We start from the raw sequence: 14,182 nt of genomic DNA on the forward strand, positions 1-14,182 counted from the left end.
AGTAAACCATTTACTCAAACTTCGTAACTTTGATAGGTGACCATATGTTGCCTGGTTGATGAACTCATTTGGATAAAATGGTCCCTGTGAGGCCAATTAGCACCACATCAAGACAGCACTGTTTTACTGCCACATTGGCTTCATCTTCCACAGGGGCTGCTCTTTCCCACATAGGTGCCAGCACTCACACAGGAACTGGGGGGTGGGGAGATGAAAACCATTTCCTGCAGACCACCTCTATCATTCCTCCAGAAGCTTTTCTTAGCCCACGTGAAGATGCAGTAGTATGTTCTCTGTTTCAATGGAGAATTTGGCTTTTTTATTAATTAAAAATTTTAGGTGCACCTGGGTGGCTTAATCTGTTGAGCTTCTGACTTGGGCTCAGGCCATGATCTCACAGTCCATGGGTTCGAGCCCCGTGCCAGGCTCTGTGCTCGCAGCTCAGAGCCTGGAGCCTGCTTCAGATTCTGTGTCTCCCTGTCTCCACCCTTCCCCTGCTCTCTCTCTGTCTCTCAAATCTTGCGGTTCCTGAGATCGAACTGTACATTGGTTTCTGCACTGACAGAACGGAGCCTGCTTGGGGTTCTCTCTCTCTGCCCCTCCCTCACACACTTGCACATATGTACCTCTCTTCCTCTCTCTCTCTCTCTCTCTCTCTCTCTCTCTCTCTCTCTCAAAATAATAACGTTTATTTAAAAAAAGAATAAAAGAATAGTCAAGGGAAGGAAATCCCCCTTCCACCCCTGCCTTCCAGCAGCCCAGCTTCTCAGGAGCCATGTTCTTTTAGTGTTCTCATGGTATTTCTTTAGGGTTATACTATGTATAGATCAGTACATTGTTTTGTTTTTGTATTTTTCAAGTTTTAATTTAAATTCTAGTTAGTTAATATGGTAAAATTGGTTTCAGGAATAGAATTTAGTAATTCATTACTTACATATGACACTCAGTGCTCATCACAAGTGCCTTCCTTAATGCCCATCAACCATTTAGCCCATCCCCCCCCAACCCCCGCCAACTTCCCTCCAGCAACCCTTAGTTTGTTCTCTATATTTAAGAGTCTCTTATGGTTTGTTTCCCCACTCCCCGCTCTTTTTTTCCTTCTGTTGTTAATATTATTATTATAAGTTTATTTATTTTGAGGGAGAGAGAGAGAGTAGAAGAGGGACAGAGAGAGAGGGAGACAGAAAATCCCAAGCAGGCTCTCCACTGTCAGCACAGAACCCAGTGTGGGGCTTGAACTCATGAGCTATAAGATCATGACTGAGCCAAAACCAAGAGTTGGAAGCTTAACTGACTGAGCCACCCAGGCGCCCCTGTTTTGTTTCTTAAATTCCACATGTGAGTGAAATCATATGGTATTTGTCTTTCTCTGACTGACTTATTTCACTTAGCATAATACTAGCTCCATCCACATCATTGCAAATGGTATGATTTCATTCTTTTTGATGGTGAAGTAATATTCCATTGTGTGTGTGTGTGTATACACACACACACACACACATACATACTTACCACATCTTCTTTATCCATTCATTAGTTGATGGACATTTGGGTTCCTTCCATAATTTAGCTATTGTTGATAATGCTGCTGCTATAAACATTGGGTTGCATGTGCTCCTTCAAATTTGTATTTTTGTATCCTTTGGGTAATACCTAGTAGTGCAATTACTGGGTCTTAGGGTAGTTCTATCTTTAACTTTTTGAGGAACCTCCATACTGTTTTCCACAATGGCTGCACCAGTTTGCATTCCCACCAACAGTGTAAGAAGGTTCCTCTTTCTCCACATCCTTGGCAACATTTGTTAATTTTAGCCTTTCTGACAGGTGTCAAGTGGTATCTCATTGTGTTTTGATTTTGTATTTCCCTGATGATGAGTGATGTTGAACATCTTTCTTTGTGTCTGTTAGCCATCTGGATGTCTTCTTTGAAAAACTGTCAGTTCATATCTTATGCCCATTTTTTAACCGTATTATTTGTTTTTTGGGTGTTCAGTTTAATAAGTTCTTTATAGATTTTAGATACTAACTCTTTATCTGATATGCCATTTGCAAATATCTTCTCCCATTCCATAGGCTGCCTTTTAGTTTTGTTGATTGCTTCCTATGCTGTGCAGAAGCTTTTTATATTGATGAAGTCCCAGTAGATAATTTTTGCTTTTGTTTTCCTTGCCTCTGGCAATGTGTTAGAAAGAAGTTGCTATGGCCAAGGTCAAAGAGGTTGCTGCCTGTGTTCTCTAGGATTTTGATGCAAATATTAAAGACCCACAGCTAATATCATCCTCAATGGGGAAAAACTGAGAGCTTTTCCTCTGTGGTCAAGAACAAGACAGGAATGTTCACTCTCACCATTGTTATTTAACAATGGAAGTCCTAGCCTTGGCATTCAGACAACAAAAAGAAATAAAAGGCATTTAAATCAGCAAGAAAGAGGTCAAACTTTGACTACTCTCAGACACCATGATCCTTTAGGTAGAAAACCCCGAAGACTCCACCAAAAATTACTAGAACTGATATATGAATTCATCAAAGTTGTAGGATATAAAATCAATGTACAGAAATATGTTGCATTTCATTATGCCAATACTGAAGCAGCAGAAAGAGAAATCAAGGAATTGATCCCATTTATAGTTGCACCAAAAACTGTAAGATACCTAGGAATAAACCTAAGCAAAGAGGTAAAAAGATCAGTGTATGGTTTTTAAATTTTGTTGGCAGCAAACTTCCCACAGCGTTCTGCCCAGTTCTTCTTTTTACTGGACAATAATCTATATTTATGGAAGTTCCATATTCTTTTAAAAAATTATTTGTATCACTATTTATAAAAGTTTAAATTGGTAACATTTATATATTATAAAGCCATATCAAGAAAACACATTAACATTTTACTGTTGTCTGATTTATTAAAATTGTATAACAAAGGAGGACCCACATCATCAAAATAACATTGAAAAAGAAGAGCAAAGTTCAGGACTCACACTTGCCAGTTTCAAAAATTTTACTACAGAGCTCCAATAATAAAAATAATGTGCTACCGGCTTGGGCAGACACATAGAACCAAGGAGTAGAATGGAGAGTCTACAAACAAACCCTATAGTTTTGATTGATACATTTGATCTGATGTCCATTTGATTTTGACAAGAGTGCCAAGACCATTCAATGGGGAAAAGAACAGTCTCTTCAGCAAATGGTGCTGAGACAACTGGACATCCACACACAGAAGAACCAGGTTGGACACCTCCTTTACACTGTACACAAAGATTAAGTCAAAGTGGATCCAAGACCTTAAATGTAAGCTCCCAAACTATAAAAACTCTTTGAAGAAAACACAAGGGTAAGTGTTCATGACCTTGGATTTAGGGAGACACCAAAAACAGGAATATGAAAAGAAAGAAATTGGACTTCATAAAAAATAAAAATTTTGTACATCAAAGGACATTATCAAAAAAAAATGAAAGACATTCTGCTAAATAGAAAATATTTGCAAATCATATATATAAGGGCATGATCTCCAAAATCTATAAAAAAAACTCTTACAATCCAACAACCAAACAACAACCTAACTTAAAACTGGGTAAAATACTTGAATAGACATTTCTCCAAAAAAGATTTACAAGTGACCAATAAGCACGTGAAAAAATCCTCAACATGGCCAGTCATTGGGGAAATGTCAGTCAAAACCTCAATGAAATACCAGCGCAGCCTCACTAGGGTGGGTAATTTTTTTTTTTTTAAGGGAAAATAACAAGTGTTGGTGAGGATGTGGAGAAACAGAAACCCTAGTACATTGCTGGTGGGAAAGAAACTGGTTTAGGCACTGTGGAAAACAGCTTGGCAGTTTCTCAAAAAGTTAAACATAGAATTACCATAGAATTCAGCAGCTCCACTCCTGGGTATAACCCAGAAGAATCAACATAGATATTCAAACAAATACTTGAATATGAATGTTCAATATTCATGCCCAACGTGTCAACAATCCAAGTGTTCACTGATGGATGAGTGGATAAACATTATGGCATATTTACAGTGGGGTATCATCCATCCATAAGGAGGAATGAAGTATGATAGACCTAGAACAAGGACAGACCTTGAAAACCTTACTTACGTACACTAAGTGAAATAGTCGATGGATAAGGTCATATGTTGTATGATTGCATTATATGAAATATCCAGATTAGGTGAATCCATGGAGACAGAAAACAAGTAGGTGTTGCCAGGAGCTAGTGGGAGGGGAGAATAGCAAGTGACTGCTTGGTGGGCACAGGGTTTTGGGGAGCAATGAAAATGTTTTGGAACTAAGAAGTGATGGTTGCACAACTTTTTGTGGCCACTGAATTGTTCACTTAACCATGGATAATTTTATGGGAAATTTTACCTCATAAAAACATTTTGTATATATAATTCATCTGAACATTTTGATTGCCATTAGTTTTAATATTTAATGGCTAAAATACACTTTAAGGATGCAATTAAATCAACTGCTTACAGACTCAATCACTGAAGTGCCTCCACTAAATCCCTGGGTACCACAGAACATAGTTTGAGAAACACTGAGCTCTTTTGTGTATTCTAGGGTCTTCAAATTATTCCTTTATTCTGAGGAAAGATTTCTTCACCTAGTTTATTCTCACTAGCTGAAGTTTATCCTTAAGCCTTGTCAACCATGCTTTAGCAGAATAAAAATTTTATATAGTTTTAATAGTTGAAGAATAGTTTGAGGTTTCTGGCTTCTGTTTTAATAAATCTGTCCTAGCGAGGCGAAAGGTTGCTTCTTGAGGAGAACCTTAGTGACAAAGAAGAGTGATAAAAAATTTGCCACAGTCATTTTTGGTTTTGCTTTTGTTGTTTTTCTGTTCCGTTCTATTTTGGTTTTGGTGCTAAACCAAAAAGGATTGGAGTTAGAATTTGAATTCAGTAAGTTATTTAGGTAATCTCTATATAAATTCTAGTGATGACTAATATAGGAAAGTTTTAAAAACAAGGATCTTGGAAACACATTTGCAATAGTTCTTTACTAACCTAGGTATTTTAATTGCCCAGATTATATTTCACAGTTAAGGTATATGGTGGTTTGGTGGTTCATTTTTCAGTATATTCGTGATCTTTGCACTGAAATATTCTGAAGTAGCCAATAATTACTTTCATTCAGGCACTGAATATAAGAGGAAATATATAATCTTCTTATTTGTATGTGGTAAGGAGGACTGTATGTGTGTGTGTGTGTGTGTGTTTTGTAACACTTAGTGGCAGTGATGGCATTTCGATTTCTTTGAGCTTGTTCACAGAAATATAAAGCTGATTATGGTTAGTCAAGAGAACATATTACAGATAAACATAAGGATTGTATCTTTTCTTTAAAAAAAAATAGGAGCAGATGTCTCAAGTGTTAGATGCCATGTTTGAAAAATTGGTCAAAGAAGGGGAACATGTAATTGATCAAGGCGATGATGGTGACAACTTCTACGTGATCGATCGGTAAGTCTCGCGTAACTTCACTGATGCAATGTAATGAACCTCTCGTGTAAAATCTCAGCAGTTCTCCTAATGACTGGCAAATTAATATTTGATCATTGCTGTTACCTCTTTATTCTTAGTACTACATAACAGGCACCAGAAACCTGCTGTGAATACGTGTGGTGAAATCACCTTAGAGCACGGAAGAAGGCATAGTTTATAGAAGAACTGATGATATTGGTTTGTGAAATCTATAAATCCCAGTCATTTCCTGCGAGCTACCTCATTTATTAACTTCTGCTGGAGAGGACGCCTGTTATAGTTAGGACGGAAGCAGAGCACGGCCTTGGGGGTGTCGAATCCTATAACTCAACCTCTGTTATGTTTTTTAAAAGGTTCTTCTTTTTTTTTTTAATGAACTCTAAAGTAAAACACGCCCATGGTAGGAGAGAGTAGTTAATGCTCTTTCCAGAAATTGTTCTGCATTCTTGTGCATTAAAAGCATTATAGAGAAGTGATTTTAAAGCACTGTAAAGAAATTATTTTATTTCAGTGAGAAGGCATGTGTTCGTACCGAAAATGTAATTTCAGAAAACTTAAGTGGTGCTTTACGTGATCAGCGAACCATGTGCTTTAAGTGACAATTAGGTAAGAGCCCTAAACTGTTAATGGCGGAGCAGTCTGAACTGAGTCTTGAGGTCTTCGCTTTTGGAAAGCGATGATAAAGTGTTTATGAGACCATTGGCATCCCCTGCCCCTCCCATTCCAGGTGCAACACAGGACTTCTCCCTGCCAGTTCACTGGGTTGTATTTGCTGCTCTGAGTAGAGTTGTGCTCAACTCAGAACCTTGCAGAAAATCGCAGCCATGTGTCTGCACAGGCCTTGTTTCTTGACTCGGCCCTCCTACATCAGTGATCGAGCATGCTCTCCACATCGAGGGTGCTCGCTGACTCCTCCATTCCCTCATCCCTAATGCCTCAGTGACCTGTAGAGCTGTTGGCAAGATGGTAGCCAGGGCTAGGGTGAGCTCTCCGATTTTAGAACAGACCCATTTATCCCATACGTAAATTAAAGTCTTGATCTTCGTGTCATTAACAGCCGTCATCAGTGAAACACCTCAGAAATTCCCTCAGCTTTTATTTTATTTTATTTTATTTTTTTAACGTTTATTTATTTTTGAGACAGAGAGAGACAGAGCATGAACGGGGGAGGGGCAGAGAGAGCAGGAGACACAGAATCGGAAGCAGGCTCCAGGCTCTGAGCCATCAGCCCAGAGCCCGACGCGGGGCTCGAATTCATGGACCGCGAGATTGTGACCTGAGCCAAAGTCGGCCGCTTAACTGACTGAGCCACCCAGGCGCCCCTAAAGTGTATTTAACTGTAGGGGTATATGAGAAACCCAAATGTGGTCAAAAACTCCCTTACATTTCCCTTTTTGGTTAGCTCCTCATCACCCATTTGTCAGGTGAAAACTCCCAGGCACAGGGAAGTGACAGTAGTCAGTTAAAGTCAGCCAGCCCAGCATCCAGGTCTCTTGGCCACTGTCTGTGGTCTTTCCACGGCTTCACACTGCCTGACCCCTCATGTTATCAGGGAAGAAATCTATATGAAAAGGCAGTACAGATTATAGACTGACGTGATCGCAGGTGACAGTTATTTTACTTCTCATCAGCACATTTGTTGTGTATTTTATTCTGTTCAAAGGAGGAAATGTAGAGAACGTGTTTAGTGCAAGTGTAGATAGTGCCAAGAGAAGAAGTAATCTGTACTTGAAAAACAGTCATGAAACAAATTTTAGAAGGTATCCTTGAAAAGCCATTTTGTCCATGAATATACAAGCCAGTTAGTCTCTTATTAGTATCTTTGTCTAGTTTCTAACATTGTTTTGTTTTTGCTTTTGTTGTATCCTTATCATTCATAATCCTTTCCTAATCTTCAAAGCTCTCTCTTTTTTGTTTTTGTTAAGGGTTTAACCAACACGATAAAGGCAAAGAACTTCTGCCAGCCGCCCTCCTGGTGTTTCGGCCAGCCTTGAAGCCGTGTTCTCTGATAAAATACAGTGTGTGGAAAGACAGTCCTCCACAAGAAGAATGCAGTTATATAGAGAGAGGATCTGTCAAATATGTAGCACAGTGCCATGCAGACTGAGTGTTACTTGCCTAGAATAAGAACCCAAATAAAAGATAAGCACAGAATAAAAAGACCTACAGAAAGACTAGAATCAGATAGTCTGAATTTCTACCACTTTTTGCTTTAGATTGGGGTGTCAGTCTACAGTAAAGGGCCAAGTGATGTAAAGAGCTCCAGTAAATTTTTTAGGCTTTGTAGGCCATGTGGTCTCCGTCACAACTACTCAGCTCTGTTGTGGCAGTATATATCAGCGATCAATAAGCCGTAAACAAACCCGTGTGTCTGTGTTCCAGTAAAACTTGATTCATGAAAGCAGGCAGCCAGTCTGTGGGCCATGCTTTGCTGGCCCCCCCTTAGATTATAAAGGACCCTTGTAAGTGTTGTACAGTGGTGCTGACCAAATTGTTAGAGCTGTATGTTTTTTTTTTTTTTAAGTTATTTTCTTCTGGACCGCATGGGTGGCTCAGTTGGTTGAGTGTCTGATTCTTGATTTCAGCTCAGGTCATGATCTCACGGTTTGTGAGTTCAAGCCCGGGGTCGGGCTCCATGCTGACAGTGCAGAGCCTGCTTGGGAGTTTCTCTCTGCCCACCGCCCCCTGCCTGCCCCCCTCAAAATTAATCAACATTTTAAAAAAGGAAAGTATTTTCCTCTCATTTCAGAAGTAATACATGTTCATGTATTTAATTAGAACCTCTTTAATTAGGTAGTGAACATTCTAGAATCTTTCACTATTCTTAATGCTCAGAGATAAATACAGACAGCTTTGTTTCATATACATTCCTTCAGAAGGATGCCTACACATACACTATTTGGTTGTAGTCTTCTATTTTCATCATTTATTTTATTATTGTAAACTTTTATTGTTTAGTCTCTTTTCCCACCACAGACCCATGTATGGTCCTTACCCTCATCTAGGTGATGGTGTCTTCCTGCTTGTCTGGCACAGATGTTGTCTCTGGCACATACTGATGCCCTTTTATTCCTTGTCAACCAACAGAGGAGAAAGGGAAGCTGGAAATGGGATTTTTCTTGCACAGGGCTCTTCTCTGAAATTATGTTTGATAGTAATGAGATTTTGCTTGAATTATTTTTACCTCTTACTTTTCATATGTCCAACAGAGGAACGTTTGATATTTATGTGAAATGCGATGGTGTCGGAAGGTGTGTTGGTAACTACGACAATCGTGGGAGTTTCGGTGAACTGGCCTTAATGTACAATACGCCCAGAGCAGCTACGATCACTGCTACCTCTCCGGGTGCTCTGTGGGGTTTGGTGAGTGAAATATTTACATGACCACGATGTTATTTGTCAATGTTGTTATGATGGAAGCCAGGTAGATGGAATTATTTTAGTTCTAATAGCTGGATTTCTTTGCCATCCTCATCAGCCATCAGGGTATTTGTTATATAGTGGATGCTGAACTGTTGGGTCTGTGCTGAGACTGTGCTGAGTTAAATCTTCACGTTCTTTCCCTGATCAAGTCAGGAGCATAGCCTCCTGGCCCTGGGAAGGATACTCAGATCCAAAATGCTCTTAAAAACCAGCCACCCAGGCAAATGCACAGAGCCTTCAGTGTTGTGTTCTCAGATAGCTTTCCGTGGTGTTATATTATCTGTGCTTCCCAAAGTGTGGCGCCCCCCCCCCCCACCCAGTAGCATCTGTATCACTTGGGTACTTGCTAGAAATGCAAATTCTGGGGGGTCCCACTTACCAATTCGGGCCCACTGACTCAGAAGCTCTGGAGATGGGGCCCAGTGATCCGTGCTTGAGCAAACCCACCATGTGACTCTGGTGCCTGAGAGCATTTGAGAATCCTCCATAAACAGATTCTCTTGGTGTGCTATAAATTGGTAACAACCTGGCATTGAAAAGCAGCTGGGTAGAGAGAGAGTACTTGATGTCAGTGCTTCTCACACACATGAGAATTACTTTGCAGGAGGCGGGGGCAGGGGGTGGTTAAAACAAATCCTTGCTGAGGCCGCACTATAGACTAATTTAATCAGACTCTGTAGAGTTGGGTCCTGGGCTTTTAAAATGAATTTGTTAATAGTGATATTTGTATAAGGCTTAAAAGTCAGTTTAAAGACACTTGGGTGAGGTGGGAAGGGAGGGTCTTTTTATACGTGGTATCAGGGTGCAGAGTAGCCGATTCTAGAAGACTGTTTAAGATGGTGCTTCTCAGACTCCAGTGTGCTTACCTGGGAACATAGTTAAAATGTAGATTCTGGTTCACTAGGTCTGGAATGAGGCCTGTGATTTTGTGTTACTCATAAGCTCCCAGGGCACCCCAGTGCTGCTGTGCCCAGAACACACTATTTAAGTAGCGCTGATTTAAGGGCATGTTTGTGATACTTGTATTTTCCTTTTAAATTGTTGAAAACAGCCCACCCTGTAGTTTCAACACAGATATATTCGCTCAGGAATCCTTTTGTGGAAGGAAGAGAGGTTGAGAAATTGGAAGTCTGTTAGGATCTGGTACCCAAGGACTATAGCTTTACAGAAGTAGCACATTACTCGGTGACGTCTCAGCATTTAACTGTGAAGTAAATTCAGTTGATAAAAATGTCTTGCTCAAAGAAACAGTACATACTGTATTTCCTCTTATGAGAATCAGGCAGTTATTGTTTACATAGTAAAGATGTGATGGGTCTCATTTTCAGATGTACAAGAAAAATGGGAATTGTTTCACACGGGAGGAAACTCATTGTCATCTGAAGTGTTTCAGGGACTATTAAAGATTTGAACACCCAAAGCCAGCTAAGTAGAAACTCCTGACCAGACCAGGCTAGGTCCATAGGAAGTGTTTGCCTGTCATCAGAATGGTGGGCTGAACCCACAGTCTGCTGTGAGCTGTTTCATTAAGGAAGGCACCAGTTAAAAATGTATTTATTCCAGGGGCGCCTGGGTGGCTCAGTCGGTTAAGCATCCGACTTCGGCTCAGGTCATGATCTCGCGGTCCGTGAGTTCGAGCCCCGCGTCGGGCTCTGGGCTGATGGCTCAGAGCCTGGAGCCTGCTTCCGATTCTGTGTTTCCCTCTCTCTCTACCCCTCCCCCATTCATGCTGTGTCTCTCTCTGTCTCAAAAATAAACATTAAAAAAAAAAAATGTATTTATTCCAGGGGCACCTGGGAGGCTCCGTTGGTTAAGTATCCTGGTGCACCTTAAACTATGTATGGAGGTCCAGCATTTCCCAGTGTGTGATACTCAGGCCATCAAGAAGGATCAAGCATTTTCAGAGATTTTTACTCATTTTTGATGTTATTAAAGTGGGCAGTTTGTGATGGTCACCTTTGGGTATGTGCATGACCACAGTGACTTTTTAAAGATTAGGATAGTGAACATATCACTTAATATTTCAAACCTGGTTTTTGAAGAGCAACTTATAAAACTAGCCCCTTTTCAGAGAAAGTCGAGTAGAAAAGATACTTTTCTTTTTTTTTTTTTAATTTTTTTTTTTTCAACGTTTTTTTTTTATTTATTTTTGGGACAGAGAGAGACAGAGCATGAACGGGGGAGGGGCAGAGAGAGAGGGAGACACAGAATCGGAAACAGGCTCCAGGCTCCGAGCCATCGGCCCAGAGCCTGACGCGGGGCTCGAACTCACGGACCGCGAGATCGTGACCTGGCTGAAGTCGGACGCTTAACCGACTGCGCCACCCAGGCGCCCCAAAAGATACTTTTCTTTAAGGGCAACGGATTGGAGCTCTGCCATATATGTGCAGGTATAAAGATAAGCACATCCCAACAGAAAAGTCCTTTGTGGACTCGTCTGACTTTGTAAATAGGACTCTTCGCCTTAGGGGATTAACTGATGTGCATGACCCTGCCCATGATTCGGGAGGCCATGATTGATGTGGCTAGGGTGAAAACTTTTGAAGTGGGCATTTCTGGATTTTAATTATATGTCACAGTGGGTGTGAAGAGGTGGGCCACTAATAAAATTTTTCCCGAGATGTACACTACTTTGTGGTTCGTCTCTAAATCACTAAACTATTTCTAGTCTTCTCTGTTTTGCAATTAACTCTGTCCTTTAAACAGTGTTGCAGTCGGTTCCCAAACTGATTATGTATCAGAATCACTTGGGGAGCTTTTATGAACTATAGATTATTGAGCCCTACATGCAGACACTGTTTGAGTCATTCAAGTCTGGGATCTGAGAAACCTTTGTTGTTGTTGTTGTTGTTGTTGTTGTTGTTGTTGTTGTTGTTAACGCTAGAGCTGATTCTCATGCAGACCCAAGCTTGGAAATTATTTTAGTAAATTTACTAATTACCTTGCAAATTTTTCTCTTTTAAAAATAGTTATTAGGATTGCAGCTCCAAATTACAGCTCTTGTAAAATTGTAATAAACTAAATGGGGGAACAGGATGTTTGCTTTGCTTTCCTAGAGACTTATGCTCTCCACACTCTCATTTTTTCCCGTCCTACCAGTTCAATTAAATTCAGCCTTACTATGTCAGTGCAGTAATTTAATAATTAATGAACATAACTCCATTTTATTTTATATTAAAATGGTATAATTGATTATCAGTGAATGACTAATTATGGGGACTCTTTACTATGAACTGTTATGAATAATGTTTTGTAGAAATTTTTCAAAGTAGTTTGTAGGAAAACCATTTTTTGAGCTGTTTATTATCTTTAAAATTTTCCCTAGTTCCTTAATTGAGTTCTGTATCTTTGAGGTTAAGTAGTGTAAACAGAGGAACGTTTTAGGGCCCTGAGAATGATAAACACTGGCATTCAGCTCTGACAGTCAAGAAAGTCATAGTTTCTCTGTGCACATTTTTTTAAAAAAGAAAAACTCTGACACACTGTGGATATGACAACCTAGCATACATGATTTTTTAAGGTCTCATAGTTGCCTTATGATTAAAAAAATTTTGGGGGTGCCTGGTTGGCTCAGTTGGTTAAGTGTCTGACTCTCATGATCTCACAGGTCATGATCTCACAGTTTGTTGGTTTCAGGCCCGTGTCGCTCTCTGTGCTGACAGCTCAGAGCCTGGATCCTGCTTCAGATTCTGTGTCTCCCTCTCTCTCTGCCCCTCTTCCAGTCTCTCTCTCTCTCTCTCAAAAATAAACAAACATTAAAAAAAAATTTCTAATAGTGTTTTTCATGTATTTTTTTTCTGCAGCCCACATCAAGAAACACATTAGGAAATCTCACAACCAGTGCATGTGTATGTGTGTCTTTGTGTATAACTGAAATAAATCCCCCTAAATAACACTTTACTAACAGATGTGCATGCTGAGATTTTCTATTCTTTATTTTTTATAAAAATGCTGGTCATGGATGAAGGGGGTCAAAAGGAACAGACTTCCAGTTATAAAATTCATACAACCTGGGATGTCATGTACACCATGGCCACTGTAGCTCATAATACTGCATTGTATATTTGAAAGTTGCTAAGAGGGTAGATCTTAAAAGTTCTCTACTGGAAAAAAAGAATTCGTAACTATGTATGGTGATGAAAGTTAACTAGACTTACTGTGATCATTTCTCAATATATATGAATACCAATCATTGTATTGTACTCCCTAAACAAATTCAGTTTTGTAGGTCACTTATACCTCAATTTAAAAAAATGCTGGTATGTTCCACTGAAACGATTTTGTGACACTCTTGGGCTGTCATCCACAGTAAAAGAACTTGTGCTATCCTGAACTCAGTCAGAGACACACAGTGGTGGCTTCTGGAGACGGGGTGGGGTGGGGGGGATGTTGGTCAAAGGGTACAGATTTGCATTTACAAGGTGAATGAGTTCTGGGGATTGAATGAACAGCATGATAATTATGGTTAACAACATTGTATTGTTGCTAAGAGAAGTCTTAAATGTGGTCCTTACAAAAAAGAAAAGGGTAATTATTATGTGAGGTAGTATTAACTAACTCTCTGTGGTAATCATTTCACAAGGTATATAAGTGTATCAAATCAACAAGTTATATACCTTAAACTTACGCAGTATTATAGATCCTTTGGATCTCAATAAAGCTTGGAGGAAAACCAAGATGGTCCTATTGCCTTTTTTTAAATGGTGCAATGGTGCCACCTTGTGGTTTGTCCCAATTACACGTTGACCAGATCTGTTCTGAATTAAAGGAAACTCATGTTTCCTTTAAAAAAATGAAAGTAATATTTTATATGGGTGTATATTTTATGGTTAAAGAAATAAAAAATCTGAAAAGGATAATGGTAACCTTTTATTTCAAGGTCTTCAGTTATTGTTTGTTCCTTATAGGGAATAGAATGAAACTACCTCTTCAAACTTTTTTCCTAATAAAATCTGTCTTGTAACTGTATTTGTATCTGCTGTTTTGCCTTTAGGACAGGGTAACCTTCAGGAGAATAATTGTAAAAAATAATGCCAAAAAGAGAAAAATGTATGAAAGCTTTATTGAGTCACTGCCATTCCTTAAATCTTTGGAAGTAAGTATATGTATATGCTTTTGTTTTATTTTGCTTTAAAATGTTTGGAATATTTTGTTCCATAGAAAAGGTTCTTTGAATAAAAATGTATCCACATTTTTAGTTGAAAAAATTAAATTGTGGTGTTTGTATAACTTGGTATTTCTTTTACTACCTATGACTGCATTTGTT

The 14,182-nt window shown here is 39.4% G+C and overlaps 1 protein-coding gene across 2 annotated transcripts in view; it reads left to right on the forward strand.

Moving 5' to 3' along the window:
* The window catches only part of PRKAR2B (protein kinase cAMP-dependent type II regulatory subunit beta), a 104,747-nt gene that overhangs the window by 80,335 nt on the left and 10,230 nt on the right, over window positions 1–14,182 (forward strand). Inside the window, exons 5-7 of one of the 2 annotated variants that reach the window (XM_058728774.1) lie at window positions 5,366–5,472; window positions 8,703–8,856; window positions 13,910–14,011. In XM_058728774.1, coding sequence (XP_058584757.1) covers window positions 5,366–5,472; window positions 8,703–8,856; window positions 13,910–14,011 — 363 coding nt within the window. The remainder of the gene's footprint in view (window positions 1–5,365; window positions 5,473–8,702; window positions 8,857–13,909; window positions 14,012–14,182) is intronic. The other variant, XM_058728775.1, reaches the window with a different exon arrangement.

This window comes from Neofelis nebulosa, chromosome 4 (assembly GCF_028018385.1).
Source record: "Neofelis nebulosa isolate mNeoNeb1 chromosome 4, mNeoNeb1.pri, whole genome shotgun sequence".
In the NCBI taxonomy this organism is placed as follows: domain Eukaryota; kingdom Metazoa; phylum Chordata; class Mammalia; order Carnivora; family Felidae; genus Neofelis; species Neofelis nebulosa.